The 19,052-nt window shown below is 36.5% G+C and overlaps 1 protein-coding gene across 2 annotated transcripts in view; it reads left to right on the forward strand.

The window, feature by feature from the left end:
- Window positions 1-19,052, forward strand: part of Taf1b (TATA-box binding protein associated factor, RNA polymerase I subunit B) — a 70,486-nt gene that overhangs the window by 13,567 nt on the left and 37,867 nt on the right. For both annotated transcript variants that reach the window (XM_026407765.2, XM_077791765.1), the window contains exons 7-8: window positions 5,478-5,634; window positions 11,872-11,971. In XM_026407765.2, coding sequence (XP_026263550.2) covers window positions 5,478-5,634; window positions 11,872-11,971 — 257 coding nt within the window. The remainder of the gene's footprint in view (window positions 1-5,477; window positions 5,635-11,871; window positions 11,972-19,052) is intronic.

The raw sequence follows: 19,052 nt of genomic DNA on the forward strand, positions 1-19,052 counted from the left end.
TGTTTTCAGACAACCTTAAACTCAGACAGTCTCTTACATACTGTGACTCTAAAACCATGCAAGCCTTTTAAAAGAAGATGTTGATTACTTTTAAAGCATCACAATTGTTTTGTTTACCTTTGTTAAGGATTTTTTTGTTTGTTTTTTTAGTAGATGATGATTTTTAGACCTGTTAGGTTTTATGCTAAATTCATGAATGCACCTCAATACAGAACTATTAGATGAAGATACTCACAAAGAAAATAAAATCAGGGGCTGGGGATGTGGCTCAAGCAGTAGCGCGCTCGCCTGGCATTCGTGCGGCCCGGGTTTGATCCTCAACAGCACATACAAACAAAGATGTTGTGTCTGCTGAAAACTAAAAAAAAAATATATTAAAAAAATTCTCTCTCTCTCTCTCAAATAAATAAATAAATAAATAAATAAAATCACTGGTTTTTGAACCACCCAGAAATAACCACTACTGCTGTAGTTGATCATCTAAAAGTTCTTTCTTCATGTATATATAGGGAAAGGGAAAGATTTTTGTTTTGTTTTTGCAAAAATGTAAACTGTTTCTGCTTTCTTTAAATTCTTTTTTTAAAGTATTTATTTTTTAGTTGTAGTTGAACACAATACCTTTATTTTATTTATTTACTTTTATGTGGTGCTGAGGATCGAACCCAGGGCCTCCCACATGCTAGGCAAGTGCTCTATCGCTGAGCCACAATCCCAGCCCCTTTTTAAAAATTCTTAATTAAAATTCTACATGTGTGTAATTTAGATCATTTCCAAATATTGTTATGAAAAATTGCAAAAACAGCAACAACAAAAAAGTGTATAGTTCACCATCCGCCTGAATGTTCTTTTCCCAAGAGACACTGTTTTCAATTTTTTGTAACGTCCTATATCTCCGAATCACATGCCTCAAGTGTTATCTTAATTTCTGGTTGGGAAGTTAGCTATTGAATTCCCAATTGTGGAAGATGGAGTCTTAGCTCTTTCATACATCCCTGCTGCCTCTCTTCCCCAGATCATCCCCAGAACATGATTCTGTATTTCTCATTCTCCATCTTGCCAATCCAATTATACATTTCTTTTAACTAGATCAGTATTTAGTGCTAAATGATTATAAATATAAAAATGCTATTCAGAACTGAAACATATAGCTTATATGATTTTTCTGTGTATCCTTTAATATTCCTTGAGTTAATTATTGTTATTTGATTACTTTTCTATTTATTACTAATTTATAATTTTTTCTTTTTGTACTAATCTATGATTTATTACTAATGTGTCTTTATACCTTCTCCCAGTTCTTAAAAATCTCCTTTTTACCTTAAATGTTGTATTAATTTTATCTTCTGAAAGAATTCTCTCCAGCATTGTCCCAAGACCTATGGCCTGGCCGACTTTGGAATCTCTTTTACTACCATCCTGTGATTCTGTCACTTCTCTTTTGTTGATTTTCTTATTTTCTGGATTTCACTTAATCTTTTTTCCTGGTTTATTTCCTCATTTTTTTGTGGAGCACCTTTTCTTATTTCACAGAGGATATTAATGATTTTCTCTCTGATTTGATTATTTTCACTCCTGTTTTTTATGATAGAGACGTTCTTCAGATTTTTAGTGAATCTATGGTGGCTCTTCTTAGTTAAGAATGGAGGAGGGGCTGGGGTTGTGGTGCAGTGGTAGAGCGCTTGCCTAGCATGAGCTAGGTACTAGGTTCAATCCCCAGCATCACAGAAAAATAAAGAATAAAGGATTTGTGTCAAACTGCAAATAAAAAAAAATAGAAATAAAAAAGAATGGAGGAAACAAAAGAGCTGGGGAGATTTTGATCAATAGAGGCCCTGATTTTGATGCCCAGCACCAATACAAATAAAAACAGTCCAGAAAGAGAGACACACACGAAAGTTTTGTGCATGTGGTGAGTCTTGTCAGCTCTGTTCTGTACACAGGGGTGATCTAGATGGGTTATTTTCTTAGTGAACCTCCATTGTTATCTTTAAATCTCTACCCACTTACCCCACCCCCAACAAGTTGATCAGATTCCCCAGAGAAATATCTTTGAGTCTTCTCTTTAGCAAGTGTATAATCCTGGCAATCAGTGTTCTGGGAACTGGGCAAGAAGCAGCCTGGAGGGGGTTGGGAGTTTGTTACAGTACTCAGCACATGGACTTTCACTTAATTCTCCAGTTTTGATTTTCCACCATGCAATGTTAGTGACTTACCTTATTCTAGAGACCCTTTGTTTTACTCTGTAGAGGAGAGACTTCCAATTTTATGCCAAGATTGGGGAGGGGCAGTCACATGGCTGTATAGAGTTGGGGTAAGAATCTGGGTGTGTGGGCATCTTCCTCTTTCCCTTCTTTGCATTTATTGTTAAATGCGGCTGAAGCCAGGGCCTCTTGCATGCTGGACAATTGCTGTACCACTGTAACCATGAGCTACATCCCCGAGCCTTAACTGTTTTTAAATCAAGAGTTTCAAGCAGTCCTCCTGGTGTTATCCCTGCCCTCATCCAGTTTCTAGGGGTATCTAATTTAATCAATTCCTGAGCTGCCTTTAGCGATCTCTAGTGAAAAATTAGATTGCTTTTTGGCTTTTCTGCTGCTCACTTTGGATCTAGTTTTCACTAACTGCCAAGGCAGTCATTACCTAGCCATATGCTTTCCAGCTTCTAAAATTTTATTGCTGTTATCTCCTTTTCCATGTTATTTGTTCTTGGATTTTTATAGTTTTAACAATTACTAATTGTTGTAGTGGGAGAGAGCAGAAGCTAAAGTATTTTTAATCTGCCATCTTAACTGGAGGTCCTTACATGATGAAAGGACTATATGAAAAGTGTGTGTGTGTGTGTGTGTGTGTGTGTGTGTGTGTGTGTGTGTGTGTATGTATCAGTATTTTGAGGAAATCTGCATTCTACTTCTTTTAAAGCAGTGGTCCTCAAATGTTGGCATTTGGCAGAATCTTCTGGAGAACTTTTTAAAATACAGTAATTTAAGTTTCTGTTAAGTTCTCAGATGACACTGATGCTCCTATTTCAGGGACTATACTTTGAGAATTGCTGAGCTAAAGCATTATGGAAATTATTATGGAGTATACAGTTGTGTGGAATTACTTAATTAAGTTTCTATTCTTGGTGCTTAGGTTGTTCTAAATTTTTTCATATTATTAGTAGTGCTGCACAATATTCCTTCACTTTAAATCTGTGTGAGTTTGTTTTTTTTGGTATTAGGGATTGAATCCAGGGGCACTTTACCATTGAGTTATATCCCCAAACCTTTTTATTTCTTATTTTGAGACAGGGTCTTGCTGAGTTGCTTATAGCCTCACTAAGTTGCTAAGGCTGTTCTCTGTCTTGTGATGCTCCTGCCTCAGCCTCCTGAGTCCCTGAGATTACAGGTGCTTGGCAAACATTTGCATGTTTCTGAGACCATTTCTTTAAGACAGAATCTTAGAAGTGTTGAACAGTTTGTTGCTGAATATTTTTTTTTTTTTTTTTGGTTCTACTCTGTTCTGGGCTCTGGGGACAGAATGGTCAGCAAAACTATCTGCCTTTGAGGTGTTTATAGTATAGTAAGAGGAGATAGATAATAAATGCACAGATAAAATGTTTGGTTACTGATAAGTTCTCTGAAAGAAGAATTTATAGAATTTGAAAAAGGGGTTTTTGAAAAATTATTTTCAGAGTTTCTGTTCAAGAAAACTTGGAGTTTCTTAGAGCCATTCCTAGCCCTGCTTCTCTACCCTCACCCCTTAGGTGACATCCACTAATACTATGGCTTGATCAACCACCATCATATCCTGAAAGTAAAACATTCCCTATCTTTAGTCTTTCCTCTATACTACGTTTATATTCACCTGCCTACTTACTATTGAAGATCTCACACTGAACATTGCAATTCTGACATCTTGATTTCTCTTGTCAAATCTCTTTGCCATCTCCCTTATCTCAGTAAATGGGATCTTCATTTTGTTGCTCAGGCCAAACACCTTAGATTCATAACTTGTCTTCTCCTTCTCTCTCATGAACCTTACATTCAGTCTATTACCAAGTTCTTTTGACTCTGCTTTCAGAATTGATCTAGAATCAGCCACTCTTACCATCTGCAAGTGCTTAAGCCCAAGTCTCTACCATCCTCCTCATAGGAGAATGACCAATTCCTATTCCTGCCCTCCTGTAACTCCATATAGCAGACAGAGTGAGCTTTCCAGTACGGAAATGAGATCATGTTGCTCCTATGTTCAAAACTCTCCAGAAACTTATCATACTTAGAATAAAAGCCAACATACAACTCATGGCCAACAAGGCCCTACCTGCTAGCTTTTTCCCTCTCAGCTTTCATCTCTTCCCACTTTCCCTAGTGACTGATGCCTCTCCCCACTGTTCTTGCATGCTTGCTCCTGCTGAGGCACTTGTTGTTCCTCCTGAGATCCTTAGTCTCTTCTCTGAATTCAAGTGGGTCTCTGATCAGGTGTCATCTTCTCAGAGAGGTCTCTCTGACCACCAGCATAAAATTGCACATCTCCTCCCTTCCCATCAAGGCAGACCCTGCATGGCTGTTTTCCTATATAGCACCACCGTCCGTCAGTTGCCTTTTTTGTTTATTGCTCTGTTTCCCATTACTAAAATGTAAGTTCAGAGAGAGGCATTTCCTGAGACACAAACAATTAGATGAATAAGTATTTGCTTAATGAAGGATAAGGACATAGTAATGTATGTGGTGGAGGGTACCTGGAGGATGGGATGGGAGGAGGTACTGCTTTAGCTCAAGAGTTTGGGAAGGTATCTCTGAGAAGAGGACATGCAATTTGAGGCCTGAATTAAAGGCGTTACACATTTTTTCTTTGCTTTGTTATTGTTCATCCTTAATTATTTTAAAAATCATAGACTAAGAATTTAATCCAGGGCCTTTTGAATGCTAGGCAAGCTCATTGCTGCTGAGTTGTACCCTTAGACCCAGCCCCTCCCTCCCTTTTTGTTTTCTTTTCTGAGACAGGGTTTTACTAAATTGCCCCGGTTGGTCTTGGACTTGTTTTTTTTTTTTTTTTTTTTTAAAGAGAGAGTGAGAGAGAGAGGGGGACAGAGAGAGAGAGAGAGAGAATTTTTTAATATTTATTTATTTTTTCTTAGTTCTCGGTGGACACAACATCTTCGTTTGTATGTGGTGCTGAGGATCGAACCCAGGCCACACGCACGCTAGGCGAGCGAGCTACCGCTTGAGCCACATCCCCAGCCCCCGTCTTGGACTTGTGATCCTCTTGCCTCAGCTTCCCAAGTAGCTGGGATTATAGGTGCACACCATTTCGCCTGACCTCAATTACATTTCTGGCTGATTTTCTTCTAAACTTTGATTGCTTTTTATTGTCAAATTGATCTTTGTAAAGATTATCAATTATAACTTCATTTTAGGATATTTAAAATGCCTTTTTGATTTTTTACTCCAAAATAGTTAACTTACATTTTAAAAACTCTTGCTTAATCTCCTAAGAATCAGCATCTATCTGTTCTGGATCTCTTGACGGAGTTGAATATTCAGAACGAAAGGAAAAAGGAGTTGTGAAGATGACTGTGCCGAGGACACTTGCTTTCTGCTATCTGTCCTTACTTTGGCAGAGAGAAACAATTACTCTTTCTGATCTTTTGAGGTAAGCTGAATTTATCATGTAATAATATCGATGTCAGTTATTCATGCATTTGAATATTTGAAATTTTTTGAGGAGGGACTAGATTTGGGGTTTTGATTCTGAAGTTTACTCTCCCCTAGACCAGTAATTCATCTTTTGGTTCTTTTTCTTTTTTCTTTGCAGTACTAGGGATTGAGCCCAGGGTGCTTTGCCACTAAGCTACACCTCTGGCCCTTTTTATTTTTTATTTGGAGATAGGGACTTGGTAAATTGCCCAAGCTGGCTTCTTGACTTGCAATCCCTTGCCTCAGCCTCTTGAGTCGCTGGGATTATAGGCATGCGCCACCATGCCTGGAAGGTTTTCTTACTTATATAGTGGAAATGATAGATTTTTCCTCATATGAGATACTGGAAAATTAATTATCTAAAATAAAATACTTTGAAGAGAAAAAAATGACATTAAAATACCTGAATAATAGTATTAAGTATTTTCTAAGAAAAGATGAACAGATGATCTTTACATTAACAAACTAGTAGTTACACAAAAATGTGTGTTGTTGTTGTGAGAGCTAAAATAGAGGTTATCTGTTTGTTTATTAAGAAAAGTTGAAAACAAAGCTATGGGGAGAACCTGTTAATACAGAGAGTAGGCATTTACATTTTCCAATGGCCTATGGATTTTATGTTAATGAATTGAGTAAATTAGTGTAAGAATTTCTCAATAGGTATGTCAAAATCATTAATATGTTAATTTTTTTTCTTTTTTATGTGTTCTGAATAATAATATTTGGGTTTAGTCAGTGTGTAAGGTATTTATAACAGCACAGACTTGGAACCAGACTCCTGACACTGCCACTTATTATGTGACCTTATGTAAGTGACTTAACTTCTCTCTGCTTCAGTTTCCTCACTGGTAAAGTGAGGCTAATAATAATAACTACCTCATAGGGTTGTAACTACTTTCAGTAATTAGTCTACATGAGAAGGACTTAGAACAGTGTCTGGCATGCAGTGAGAACCCAGTGCTGTCATGTTGTTTTTGTTTTCATCATCACCATCATTGTTGTCATCACCATCATCATTGGCACTAGTCCCTTTTATTAAGTAGAATGTTTCCAGTAAATAATGGTAGTGCCTTTGAATTTGGCCACATCAACCAAATAACAAGGCTTTTCCCAGGTGTGATTAACTCAGCATACAGATAGCCCATGAATCAGTGAATTTTACTCTTAAGTTGAAAACCTCATCGTGCTTTGTATGCCCTCGTTGGGTGATGTCATCTTCTCCCAAGGCTTTAATTACCATCTATATGCTGATGACTCCCAAATTTATATCTCCAGCCCAGACTTGTCTACTGAGGGCCAGACCCAAATATTCATCTATACAGCTGCCTTCTGGACACACTACCTGGATGTGTCTATGGTATCTCAAAATCAGCAGGACTAAAAAAGAGGCTTATCTTCTATCTCCTTAATGCAAATCCTTCTCCAATGTTTCCTATGTTAGTAAATGCCATGCACCCTGTTCTGCAGAGACCAAGGAATCATCCTTGGTTCTTTCCTCTCTCTACATATAGTTAGTCACTATGTCCTATCAACTATATTTCCAAAATAACTCTCAAAACCATTCTTTTTTTTTTTTTTTTTTTAGAATTTTTAACATTTATTTTTTAGTTCTCGGCGGACACAACATCTTTGTTGGTATGTGGTGCTGCTGAGGATCGAACCCGGGCCGCACACATGCCAGGCGAGCACGCTACCGCTTGAGCCACATCCCCAGCCCCAAAACTATTCTTTTTTCTATTCTCTGTGTGTCTATTGTCTCTCTCCTCACCTGGATTACTTAATAGTTTCACAACTTTTTGTCTGCAATCTTGTATCATTCCTATTCATTTTTATCCTTATAACCAGAAGCATCTTTCAAATCCACAAATATAACCATGTTTTTCAAGCTGGACAAAGGCACTAGGCATCCCACCCAAGACACTTTATCATGGGGTAACAGAACTCTCCTAAAAATCTTAGAGGTTGAAGAAAATATTTATGTGAAGTTCTGCTCAGGAAGAATCTAATGAGGGTTGAAGAATGGGAGTGAGATCCTCTTCCCCTTCATTCCCTCATCTCCCTTCCCTTCTCCTTCCTAACCAACAGGAATTCTAAAATGCCATCAAGGAGATTTGATCTAGTTGGCTGGAGGCTTTTATTTTGCTGTGAGGGGTTTACAAGTTTGGAAACAGAGCTTGGAGCAATAGGAGAAGGGGCCGTCACCATTTGATCCTAGTTCTCTTTTCTCCTAGAAAGAGCTCTGTCCAGGGTTCTCCAAGTGTAGCTTCCTGACCAACAGATTCACCATCACCTGGGAATTTACAGAAATGCAAATTCTTAGACCCATTCTAGATCTTCTGAATTTGAAACTCTGGGGGTAGGGGTGGGTAGGGCATGATAATCTCTTTTCATAAGCTCTCCAGGAGGAGGAGATTATATATGTGTGTGTGTATGTATGCATATTTGTACATGCATACATTATAATAATATAATTTGGTTAATTTTGTTCCTAGTAGGGATTCTTATGAATGCTAGGTGTGAGAACGATGGCCAAACTTAAAAAATATTTTAGTACTGTGATTTGAAGGGAGTTGTTATTACCCTGGCCAGAACACCCATATATTGTACACTGATTGTGCATGCCACTCCCTATTTAAATCTCTTCTAGCATCATTGCATAGTCTTTAGGTTAAATTCATAAGTCTTCAGATAATTTACAAGGGACCCTGCTTACCTAGCATTAATGACAACAACAATAAAAAATAGCCAACATGTATTTTTCCCACAAATGCTTATTGAATATCTACTATGTTCATGTATTGTTCTAGAGTTAGACCCCTGAGATGCAATTGTTAATCATATATGTAGGGCAAGTCCATGCTCTTATGAAGTCTCATACTAGTGGAGAAAACAGATGAGCAAGTACATAAATAAACTAGAAATGATTGGACAGATTCAGAGGATTGAAATGAGATGATGTGATGGAGAATGACTACTTGGCTACCTTAGATTGGTTATTAGGGAAGGTATAATTTGAGCTGCACTTTGAATGAAAGTGGATCCGACTGGTGAGGATGGGAAGTACTGGCATTCCAATTAGAGGGAGGTTGTTAGTGCCAAGTCCTAAAACAAGATCAGTGATTAAGGAACAGAAGGAGGATCTTGTAAGTGAAGGAACTGAATTTGAAGGAGGAATGGGAGGCTTGAAGGCCAAGAGACTTGATAAGCAGGGTATAGGCATGCCTTTATAAGTCAAATCAGAAATAGGATTTTTGAAAATTGAGGTATAGTTTATAAATTATAAGGTTCAACCTTTAAAAATATGTAATTCAGTGGTTTCCACTATATTCACAAAGATGTGGAGCTATTACTTCTCTATCAACTCCCCGTTCATACTCATCACTCCAAAGGAGACCCCATACCGATTAGGACTTTGGTCCTAATTTTTTAAAAATTTTTTAATTTTTATTATTAGTTGTTCAAAACATTACATAGCTCTTGACATATCATATTTAATACATTTGATTCAAGTGGATTATGAACTCCCATTTTTACCCCATATACAGATTGCAGAATCACACCGGTTACACATCCACGTTTTCACATACTGCCATACTAGTGTCTGTTGTATTCTGTTGCCTTTCCTATCTTCTACTATCTCCCCTCCCCTCCCCTCCCCTCCCCTCCCATCTTCTCTCTCTACCCCATCTACTGTAATTCATTTCTCTCCCTTGTTTTTTTTTTCCCCCCAAGATTAACATTAAACAGGGACAAGAGGTGGGAGGGAAAGGGAGAGAGAAGGGAAATTGCATGGAAATGGAAGGAGACCTTCATTGTTATACAAAATTACATATAAGAGGAAGTGGACCTAATTTTTAAGTATGATAGTAAGCCACTGAAAGATTGCAGCAGGAGAGACTGGTCTGATTTATATTTTTTAAAAGATTATTTAGGTAGCTATGTAGAAAATGGATTCTATAAAAGTAAGGGTGAAAACAGGGAGACCACATGGTCTTTTGCTATACTTAAGACAGGAGATGGTAATTGGGTTAGGGTGGTGGTAAGGGAATAGAAAGTGGGAATAAGTTCAGGACCCGGCTCTAATGTGTTTCTCACATGATCTGCAACCAAGAACCAGTTTATTAAATTTCCAGTCCTTCAGTTTGAAACTTCAAACAATGCAGTAAAACTTTAAATAGAAACAGTGTCCAGGGGATGTGGCTAACATAGTACTATTGGTCAGGAGAGTCATACAGGAAGATTTTAGTCTGTGCGAATTCTTCTTCAACTTCCTAGGTTGATCCAGAGAAACAGCTGAGGAAAATAGATTGTTCAGAATTTTGATTCAGTAGCTATCCTTAGTTTTTTCTGCATCTGTAATTTCAGCAACTTGGGAGGCTAAGGCAGAAGGATTGCAATGCAAGTTCAAGGCTAGCTTCAGTAACTTAGCAAGGCCCTAAGCAACTTAGTAAGACCCTGTCTCAAAACTTAAAAAAAAAGGACTGGGGATGGGGCTCAGTGGTAAAAATGCCTCTGGGTTCAGTCCCCAGTACCAAAAGTATGTATGTATGAATGAATGAATGAATGAATGAATGAATGAATGAATCAAAATTCAAATTTGAAAAGAAAAACAAACTTTTGAAAGAGGCTAAGAGCAGCCCTGTTTACAAATGGTGACAAACTGTTAAAACTCCAGACACTCAAGATCTGCTTGGGGAGTGCATGTCTGCTTCTCCTGGGCAGGTTTCTCTTTCCTCTGCTCCTAAGAGGCTGAGTGTTCCCCTCTGGTGGCACTTATGGTAGCGTGCTTCCTGGCTTGTCTGCAGGCTGTCTGACATTTGGGGGTAGGCAGACCATCTCTTCCTATTCATCTCTCAGCTCCTAACCATCCACAGAGTACTAGCATGTATTATCCCATGAGGTGAAAACTAAATAAATTATCACTATATTACCATGATGAAATTCTAGGTAGTTTTAAAAGTGGTAGGCATACATTACACTTTGAATATAAAATAATTTCAAATCAAAAATATAGATCCAGATTAATATGAATACAGATTATTATGCACAAATATTTTTATGTAAACTAAAGAAACTAATGAAAACCTAATTGGGGGAGCTTTACACCATTTTTACATAAAATATTTAATTCTCAATTTTCAGTAAACTAAAAAGTTAAATCACATTTTTAATTTGAAACTAAACTTGGACCAGTCTTTCTTCAGCTGCTGGAAGGTGACGGATGCCAGCTCTGCTCCAGCAGCAGCACTGAGGCCATGGATTTTGTGTGCTCATTCCTCACCTGGCCTTACTTCCCTAACAGTTTCCTTGTTTAGGAACCTGACATCTAAGACCCCCATTCCCACTCCCTGTGCTCCTGCCAGGCTTTATTTTTCCCCTTAATACTTTCTCCTACCTAACATACTGTAGATTTTATTGATTTTTATGCTTGTCATCCTTTACTAGAGTGTAAAAGAATTGGAAAAGAATTTTTGCCTGTTTTGTTCACTGCTGACTTTCCATAGTCAAGGGTGGCGTTGGATATACAGTACCCAATACATTTCTGTTGAATGAATGAAAGAATTATAAATAAAAATACATATAAATAACAAATATATATATGTGTGTATATATGTATATATATATATATATGTGTGTGTGTGTGTTTATATATATATATATGTACATATGTATGTTTATATATGTGTGTGCTTTTTTCGTCCAGTTCCGTCTTCCTGCTATTTACCAGACAGTGGGATGCAGTGGTGAGCAAACTGACAAGGTTCCTTCCTTAATGGTCTCCTTCAGCGACTAGCATCTGCCATGCACTGGGATAGGTGTTAGGGACAGAAGGTCAGATAAGGAAAACAGGGGGCAAGGAAGGTCTCCCTAAAGAAGTGATTGACAAGATGAGCAGGAACTAGGGATTAAGGAATGCTAGGCTGGGGAGGCTGGTGGTAAGCTGACAGAGAAGACCCATATTTCCTAGATGTATTAAATCTATTTCATAAGTTTTAAGAGACTCAGATAATTGGCTAAATAGTCTCACACATGGATACAAAGAATAATAGATATCATCGGATTTATCCTTAACAAATATGTGGGAGACAGAATATGTTTAGCTAATTCTTTCCCTTTGAAATAAGAGACTTTCAGAAAAAGTTCAAGTCAATACCGAGTTCTAACGGAAATGTTTTCTTTTAAAAAAATATAGATTTGTTGAAGAGGGCCATATTCCCTACATAAATGCATTCCAGCATTTTCCAGAAGAGATGAAATTATATGGGCGTGACAAAGGAATTTTTGCTATAGAGGTAAGTTATTTTACTTTTAGTTAGTAATAAGACACAGTGATTTCTCTTCTTTGTCTGACTTAGTATTTGGTGTTGGAGTTTTTTAAATTTCTAAAATCTTGTTTTGTCCAAACATGTAATATTAACTTTAATTTAATGAAGAGTAGGATTATTATTTATTTTTCTTATGTAGCTTGTTTGAAAAAGATGTTTTTTGATGTTATTTGTACATTATGTTGCTTTGAGGAAAGAAAAGAAAGCTAAACCTTATTTCAAGAGGCATTATGTTAATTCTAATACTTTCTAGGCCAACCTGAGTAACTTAGTGAGATCCTATCTCAAAACAAAATTTAAAAATGGATGGAAATTTAGCTCAGAGGTAGAATGCTCCTGGTTTTGATCCCTAGTAGCTCAAATAACACCGAAAACAACCAACAAAATCATTATTATTATTTTTCTGTGTCACAGTGGATTCTCATTCTCTTGTAAATACTATAGTCAGGAAGAGGTCCAGCTTCTAGAGATGGTGGAGTAAAGAAGCTGCAAATCTTCTTCCTCAAAAACAACTCAGGTCTTGGGAAATTGACCAGAGGCAAATAATAAATTGAGAAGTATTCATTAAAAACTCTTGAACTTTGGGTAAGAACTGTGAGTCTGTGGTATTATTACTTAAATTTGCTCTCATCTGTCACCCCAACCTTACTCCCAACTGGTGCTTCCAGGAAAGGGTGGCTGTTACTGTAGTACATTAGAAATGAGTATCTGACAGAATTAGTGTAGGCACTCTGTCTGTGGCTGCTGTTACCCATAGTTAACTATAGTCCAATATTAAATGAAAAAAAAAAAAGAAAGGAAACCTCATACATTTTAAATAGCATACCACTTTGAATAATGTGATAAAATCTCAAGCCATCCTGCTTATACCCCCAACCCCCTGCATAGGATGTGAATCCTTTGTACAGTGTACCCATAGTCTTTATGGCCTACCCACAGGATAGTCACTTAGTAGCCATCTTGATTATCAAATCAACTATTGGAGTATCAGTATGCCAATGCTTGTGTATCAGTATCAGTATGCCTTACTTTAAATGGCCCCAAGTCACGAGTTCAAAGCCAGCCTCAGCAAAAGTGAGGCACTAAGCAACTCTGACACTGTCTTGAAATAAAATACAATAGAGCTGGAGATGTGGTTCAGTGGTCAATAAGATATTTTGAGCAAGACTGCATTTACATTACTTTCATTACAGTATATCATTCTATTTTATTATTAGTTATTATTAACTTTACTCTGCCTAATTTATAAACTAAACTTAATGACAGGCATGATGTATAGGAAAAACACAATATATATTGAGTTTGGTTCTGTCAGGGGTTTCAAGGCATCTACTGAGGGTCTTGGAACATGACCTCTGTGGTAAGAGGGACTGTTGTAGTTTATGTTGGAAGAAAAGCAAGTTAATAAGAGGGACGCTATCAGTGATTAAAAAGAGGAAATTTGAATGCCAAAGAATTAAGAGAGTTCCTGGCAAATCGGATGTAGCTCTTCAATAGTTTTGTAAAGCGATTGATTCTCTTTCTAATTGTGTTATCATGTTTGTGTTGGATACCAGTTTTGTCTTGGTTAATAAAAAAAAAAAAATTATTCTCAGGGCCTGGCAAAGTGTTGTACACCGGTAATCCTGGCTACTTGGGAGACTGAGGTAGGACAATCACAAGTTCAAGGCTAGCCTGAGTGACTTGATGAGATCCTGTCTCAAAATAAAATGTTTAAAAAAAGGGCTAGGGGGTGTAGCTTAGTGGTTGAATGCTTATGCAGGGGTCAATGAGTTCAATCCCCAGTACTGAAAAATGAAAAAATAAAAATCTCCCTCTCTTATGTGTCTATCCCTGCTTTCTTCCCCTACTTTCTTCCTCCTTCCTCTCCTGTAATTGCCAGCATGTTCTGTATCTCATATCCTGACGGACTGGGGTTTAATGTGATTTTTCACAGCCATTTACTACTCAAGTTATATGGATAATTTTTGCTTTATTAAGGTTATTTGTATGTTTTGCTGCTACCTGACAGTATTTTGTTGTCTTTAATTCCCTAACCAAATTGTATGCTTCTCAGGAATAGATACCCAAATCTTTAATGTAGAATCATGCACTATTAAACATGGAAGGAGCCAGGAGCAGTGATTCACACCTGTAATTCCAGCTACTGGGGAGGCTGAGGCAGGAGGATCTCAAGTTCAAGGCCAGCTTGGGCAACTTAGCAAGACCCTATCTCAAAATAAAAAATAAGAAAGAGCTAGGGATATAGCTCAGTGGTAGAGCAGCCTTGGATTCAGTCACCAGGTGGGTCCCCAACTCTCCCTTACCACACACACACACACACACACACACACACACACACACACACTAAAAGACAACTGGAGGGAAATTTGGATTTGGAGATCAGTTAGTCTGCTTTTTTAATTTTTCCAATAAGGAAACAGACCTAAGAAGAACTATGATTTGAGAATGACTAAATCTGTCCTTCATTAGAAATGTCCTTCATTTTCAGGAGAATTATGTGAGGTAATATAGGCAAAATGCAGGCGCATCATGGATATTCAAATGATAGCATCTCCCTTTTAGGCCCTAGGATGGAGGAACTTTTCCCCTGAGGTGGGGATTAAGTTGCTTGTAAAAAAAAAAAAAAAAAAATCTATGATTTTTGAAAAGTAAAGGTTTCATTTTAAAATTCTGTTAACTTGGGGCTGGGGATGTGGCTCAAGCGGTAGCGCGCTCGCCTGGCATGCGTGCGGCCCGGGTTCGATCTTCAGCACCACATACCAACAAAGATGTTGTGTCCGCCGAAAACTAAAAAATAAATATTAAAAAAAAAAATTAAAAAAAAAAAATTCTGTTAACTTTTTAATGTGTCCATTTCTAAGTTTTCTCAAAGAAAATTCCAGAAAATCCATGGATATACAAAGGGATGGTATATCTTGCTTCTTATTATGGTATTTTATACTTTGACTTATAAAGGATATTGCTTCCTAAGCTGAATTTATATACTTGGGATTGGCATCTAACTGGCAGTTTCCTTTGTAATTAGGAAATTTAGTTTTATTTTCTGTATACTCACCTAGAAGCTCAAATTTTACTCTGCAAACATAATTATTTTCAAAAATTATTTTCCTTGTCCTTTCAAATACTTATAAATCCATTGTTGCTAAATATTTAATTGTAAGAGTGACTTACAATACACAGAATCAAGAGATTGTTTCTGTAACAGCCATTGTGGCTCACATTTCTCAGTAGCCTAGCTTAATCCTTTAGTAAGATTTATACTTTTCTCTAGTATGGTAAGCAGTACCATTGGGTATTTTAGTCACATTTATTTTTGGTGATGATTCAGGATTTCAGACTGAAATATTATGTTCTCAGTACTCCATTACATCTAAGCTATTCTCTCCCCTTCCTTTAACAATTTGAGACTTAATTTTATAAATTAAGAGGTGAAATGAGTTATTTTTTTTTAATATTTATTTTTTAATTGTAGTTGGACACAATACCTCTATTTCGTTTATTTATTTTTATGTGGTGCTGAGGACGGAACCAAGGGCCCTGCACGTGCGAGGCAAGCGCTCTACCGCTGAGCCACAACCCCAGCCCCCTCTTGTTTATTTTTGTTCTGAACAAATATTCATTTTACTTATCATATTAATTATAGTTGGTTCTCCTTGTCCTCAGTTCTCACATCGTAGATCAAAACTATTCTAAAAAGAATTGAGTCGTTCCCTATGCAATATAGTATACTAACTATTTACAAAGCATTTATATTCTGTTAGGTATTATAAGCAATCTAAGGATGATTTAAAGTGCTATAGAAGGTGTGCATATATTATGCAAATCACTGCACCATTTTATATAAGGGACTTAAGCTCCACAGATTTGGAATCCACAGGGGTTCCTAGAACTAACCCCGCTACCTTAAAGAGATGACTGTACTGAGAGGAATGTTGAATTCTCCACATATGATGGCAACTTTTTCTTCACATTCTCTCAGTTTTTACTTCAAAAATTGGACCTTTTGTTACATGTATAATACTTAGGATAATTTGTCTTCTTAATGAATTGACTCTTATCATAATGTAATGTCACTTCTCCCCCCAGTTATATTTCTTTTTTAGATATCTACGTTGTCTAATATTAACATAACCACAACTACTACTACTACTACTACTACTACTTCTACTACTTCTACTACTACTACTACTACTACTACTACTACTACTTCTACTACTTCTACTACTACTACTACTACTACTACTACTACTTCTACTACTTCTACTACTACTACTACTTCTACTACTACTACTACTACTACTACCTCCTTCTTCTTCTTCTTCTTCTTCTTCTTCTTCTTCTTCTTCTTCTTCTTCTTCTTCTTCTTCTTCAATGTTTCTACTCTGTATTTTTTTGAATCTTTTATTTTTAACCTCTGTGTCCCTATATTTAAAGTCGATTTCTGGGAGAATTTATATTTTTTTAGTTGTAGATGGACACAATACCTTTATTTTATTCGTTTATTTTTATGTGGTGCTGAGGATTGAACCCAGTACCTCACACATGCTAGTTAACTGCTCTACCACTGAACTACAACTGCAGCCCCAAGGCTTGACCTTTTATCCAGTCAGATAACTTCTGCCTTTTAATTAGAAAATATAAGCTTTTTACATTTGATGTAATTACTAATATATATGGTCATGTTTGAATCTACCACATATTATTTATTCTTTCTGTTCCTTATTCCTTTTTTCCTGTTTTTTTTGCTTTCCCTTGGATTAACTAAGAATGTTTTATAATTCTATTTTATCTTTACTATTGATTTATTAACTGAATCTCCTTGTTTTCTTTTTTTCGTAGTTGCTCTAGAGTTTACAGTATCATCATTAACTTATTACCGTCTACCTCAACTAGTGGTAAACACTTATGGGTATAACCTAAGACCCTTACAACAGGATCATTCCACTATTTGCCTTCATCTTTTAGCAGCAAATATTTCACTTTGTTATAAATCCTCTAGTGCTTTGGGATTATTTTTCCTTTAAACAATTATTTGTCTCTTGAAGAAATTAAAAATGAAAAAGCATTTTATATTTACATACATATTTGCTATTTCTGGCTTCTTTTTGTTTAAACCCATATTTCTGTGTAGAAAATGACCTTTATATTTTGTATAGTAGAAATTTGACAATTCTTCTGTTTTTTCTTGGTCTAAAAAGTCTTGCCTTGGGTCTGGGGTTGTGGCTCAGGAATAGAGCGCAGGCCTGGAGGAGCTGGGTTCATCCTCAGCACCACATAAAAATAAAGAAAGAAAGATAGATATTGTGTTCAACTACAACTAAACAAACAAACAAAAAAAAAAACTCTTGCCTTACTTTTGGAAAGACATTTTCACTAAGTGAATTCTGGACTTATGTTTTTCTTTCAGTTTATTTGATAAATATGTCATTCCATTGTTTTCAGGCTTGATTTCTTTCTTTTTAGTTAACTCATAAAGGGTACCTGGCCAGCGCAGTCAGTAGAGTATAAGCCTCTTAATTGACATGATATTTGTAAATTCTTATAGGTTACAGTGTAATATTCTTACACATGTATCCAGTGCATATGGTAAGTTCAGGTAGTTGGCATACCTGTCACCTCAAACATTTACCTTCTCTTCAGTTGAGAACATTCAAGTATACATCTTTACTAACTATTTTAAAATATTTGATCATTTTTCATCAGCCATAATTACTCTACTGTGGCACAGAACATTAGAAATTATTCTTCCTTCCCAGCTGCACCCCTGAACCTGTTAATCATCCTCTTTCCATCTTCCTTTCCCCAGTACCCTTCCCAGCCTCTGTTAACCACTCTTCTACTCTACTTCTGTGAGTTTATCTTTTTAGCTTCCACAAATAAATGAGAACATGTGGAATTTAACTTTGTGTGTTTAACTTAATCCAGTGCCTTCTCAGCTTATCTCTGTGTCATGCACTATAGGATTCCATTCTTTTTTTACAAGTGAATAATATTCTTTTGTGTACTTGTACACATTTTCTTTATCAATTTATCTGACAATGGACATCTTGGTTGATTTCATATCATTCTAACTGAGGGTAGATGCTATTTTGGGGGGGGGGTTTGATTTGCATTTCTTTGATGATTAATGATGTTGAGCATTTTTTAATATACTTGTTGGCCATTTGTATATCTTCTTTTGAGAAATGTCTGTTTAGATCACTTTCTCACTTTTAAATTGGTTATTTGGAGGTTTTTTGTTGTTGTTGTTTGTTGTTGTTAAGTTCCTCGTACTATCTGTGATATCGTCATTTGTCAGTTGAGTAGCTTGCACACATTTCATCCCATTCTGTAGTTTGTTTGTTAGCTCTGTTGATTATTTCCTCTGCTGTGTGGAGGCTTTTCAGTTTGATGTAATCCCATTTGTCAACTTTTGGCTTTGTTGCCTGAGTCTTTGGGGTCATATATATATAAAAAAAATCACTGTTCAAACCATTGTCCTAGAGCATTTTTCTTATTTTCTTCTAATAGTTTCATAATTTCACATTTTATAGTTAAGTCTTTGCTTTTTGTTAATGATGAGAGATAAAAATCTAGTTTTTTCCTTTGTATATACATCTCCATTTTTCCCAGCATCTGTCATTTCTCCAGAGTTTGTTCTTTGTGCCTTTGTCAAAAATATGTTTGCTATAAATTTCTGGACTTACTTCTGGCTTCTGTATTCTGTTCCATTGATCTTTGTGTCTGTTTTTTATGCCATTATCACACTTTGGGCTACTGTAACTTTGTGTAGTATGTTTTGAAGTCAGGTATTGTGATGCCACCAATTTTGTTCTTTTTTCTCAGGATTACTTTGGTTATTTGGAGGTTCAGTGGTTCCATATGAGTTTTAGTAGTGATTTTTTCTGTTTCTGTGGAAACTCATGTGTGTCTGTGTGTGTATGCGCGTGAGCTAGAGATTTAATCCAAGGATGCTTTGCCACTGAGCCACATCCCCAGCCCTTTTCATTTTTTATTTTGAGACAAGGTCTCACTAAATTGCTTTGGTCTCACTAAGTTGCTGAGG

This window comes from Urocitellus parryii, chromosome 12 (assembly GCF_045843805.1).
Source record: "Urocitellus parryii isolate mUroPar1 chromosome 12, mUroPar1.hap1, whole genome shotgun sequence".
NCBI lineage: Eukaryota > Metazoa > Chordata > Mammalia > Rodentia > Sciuridae > Urocitellus > Urocitellus parryii.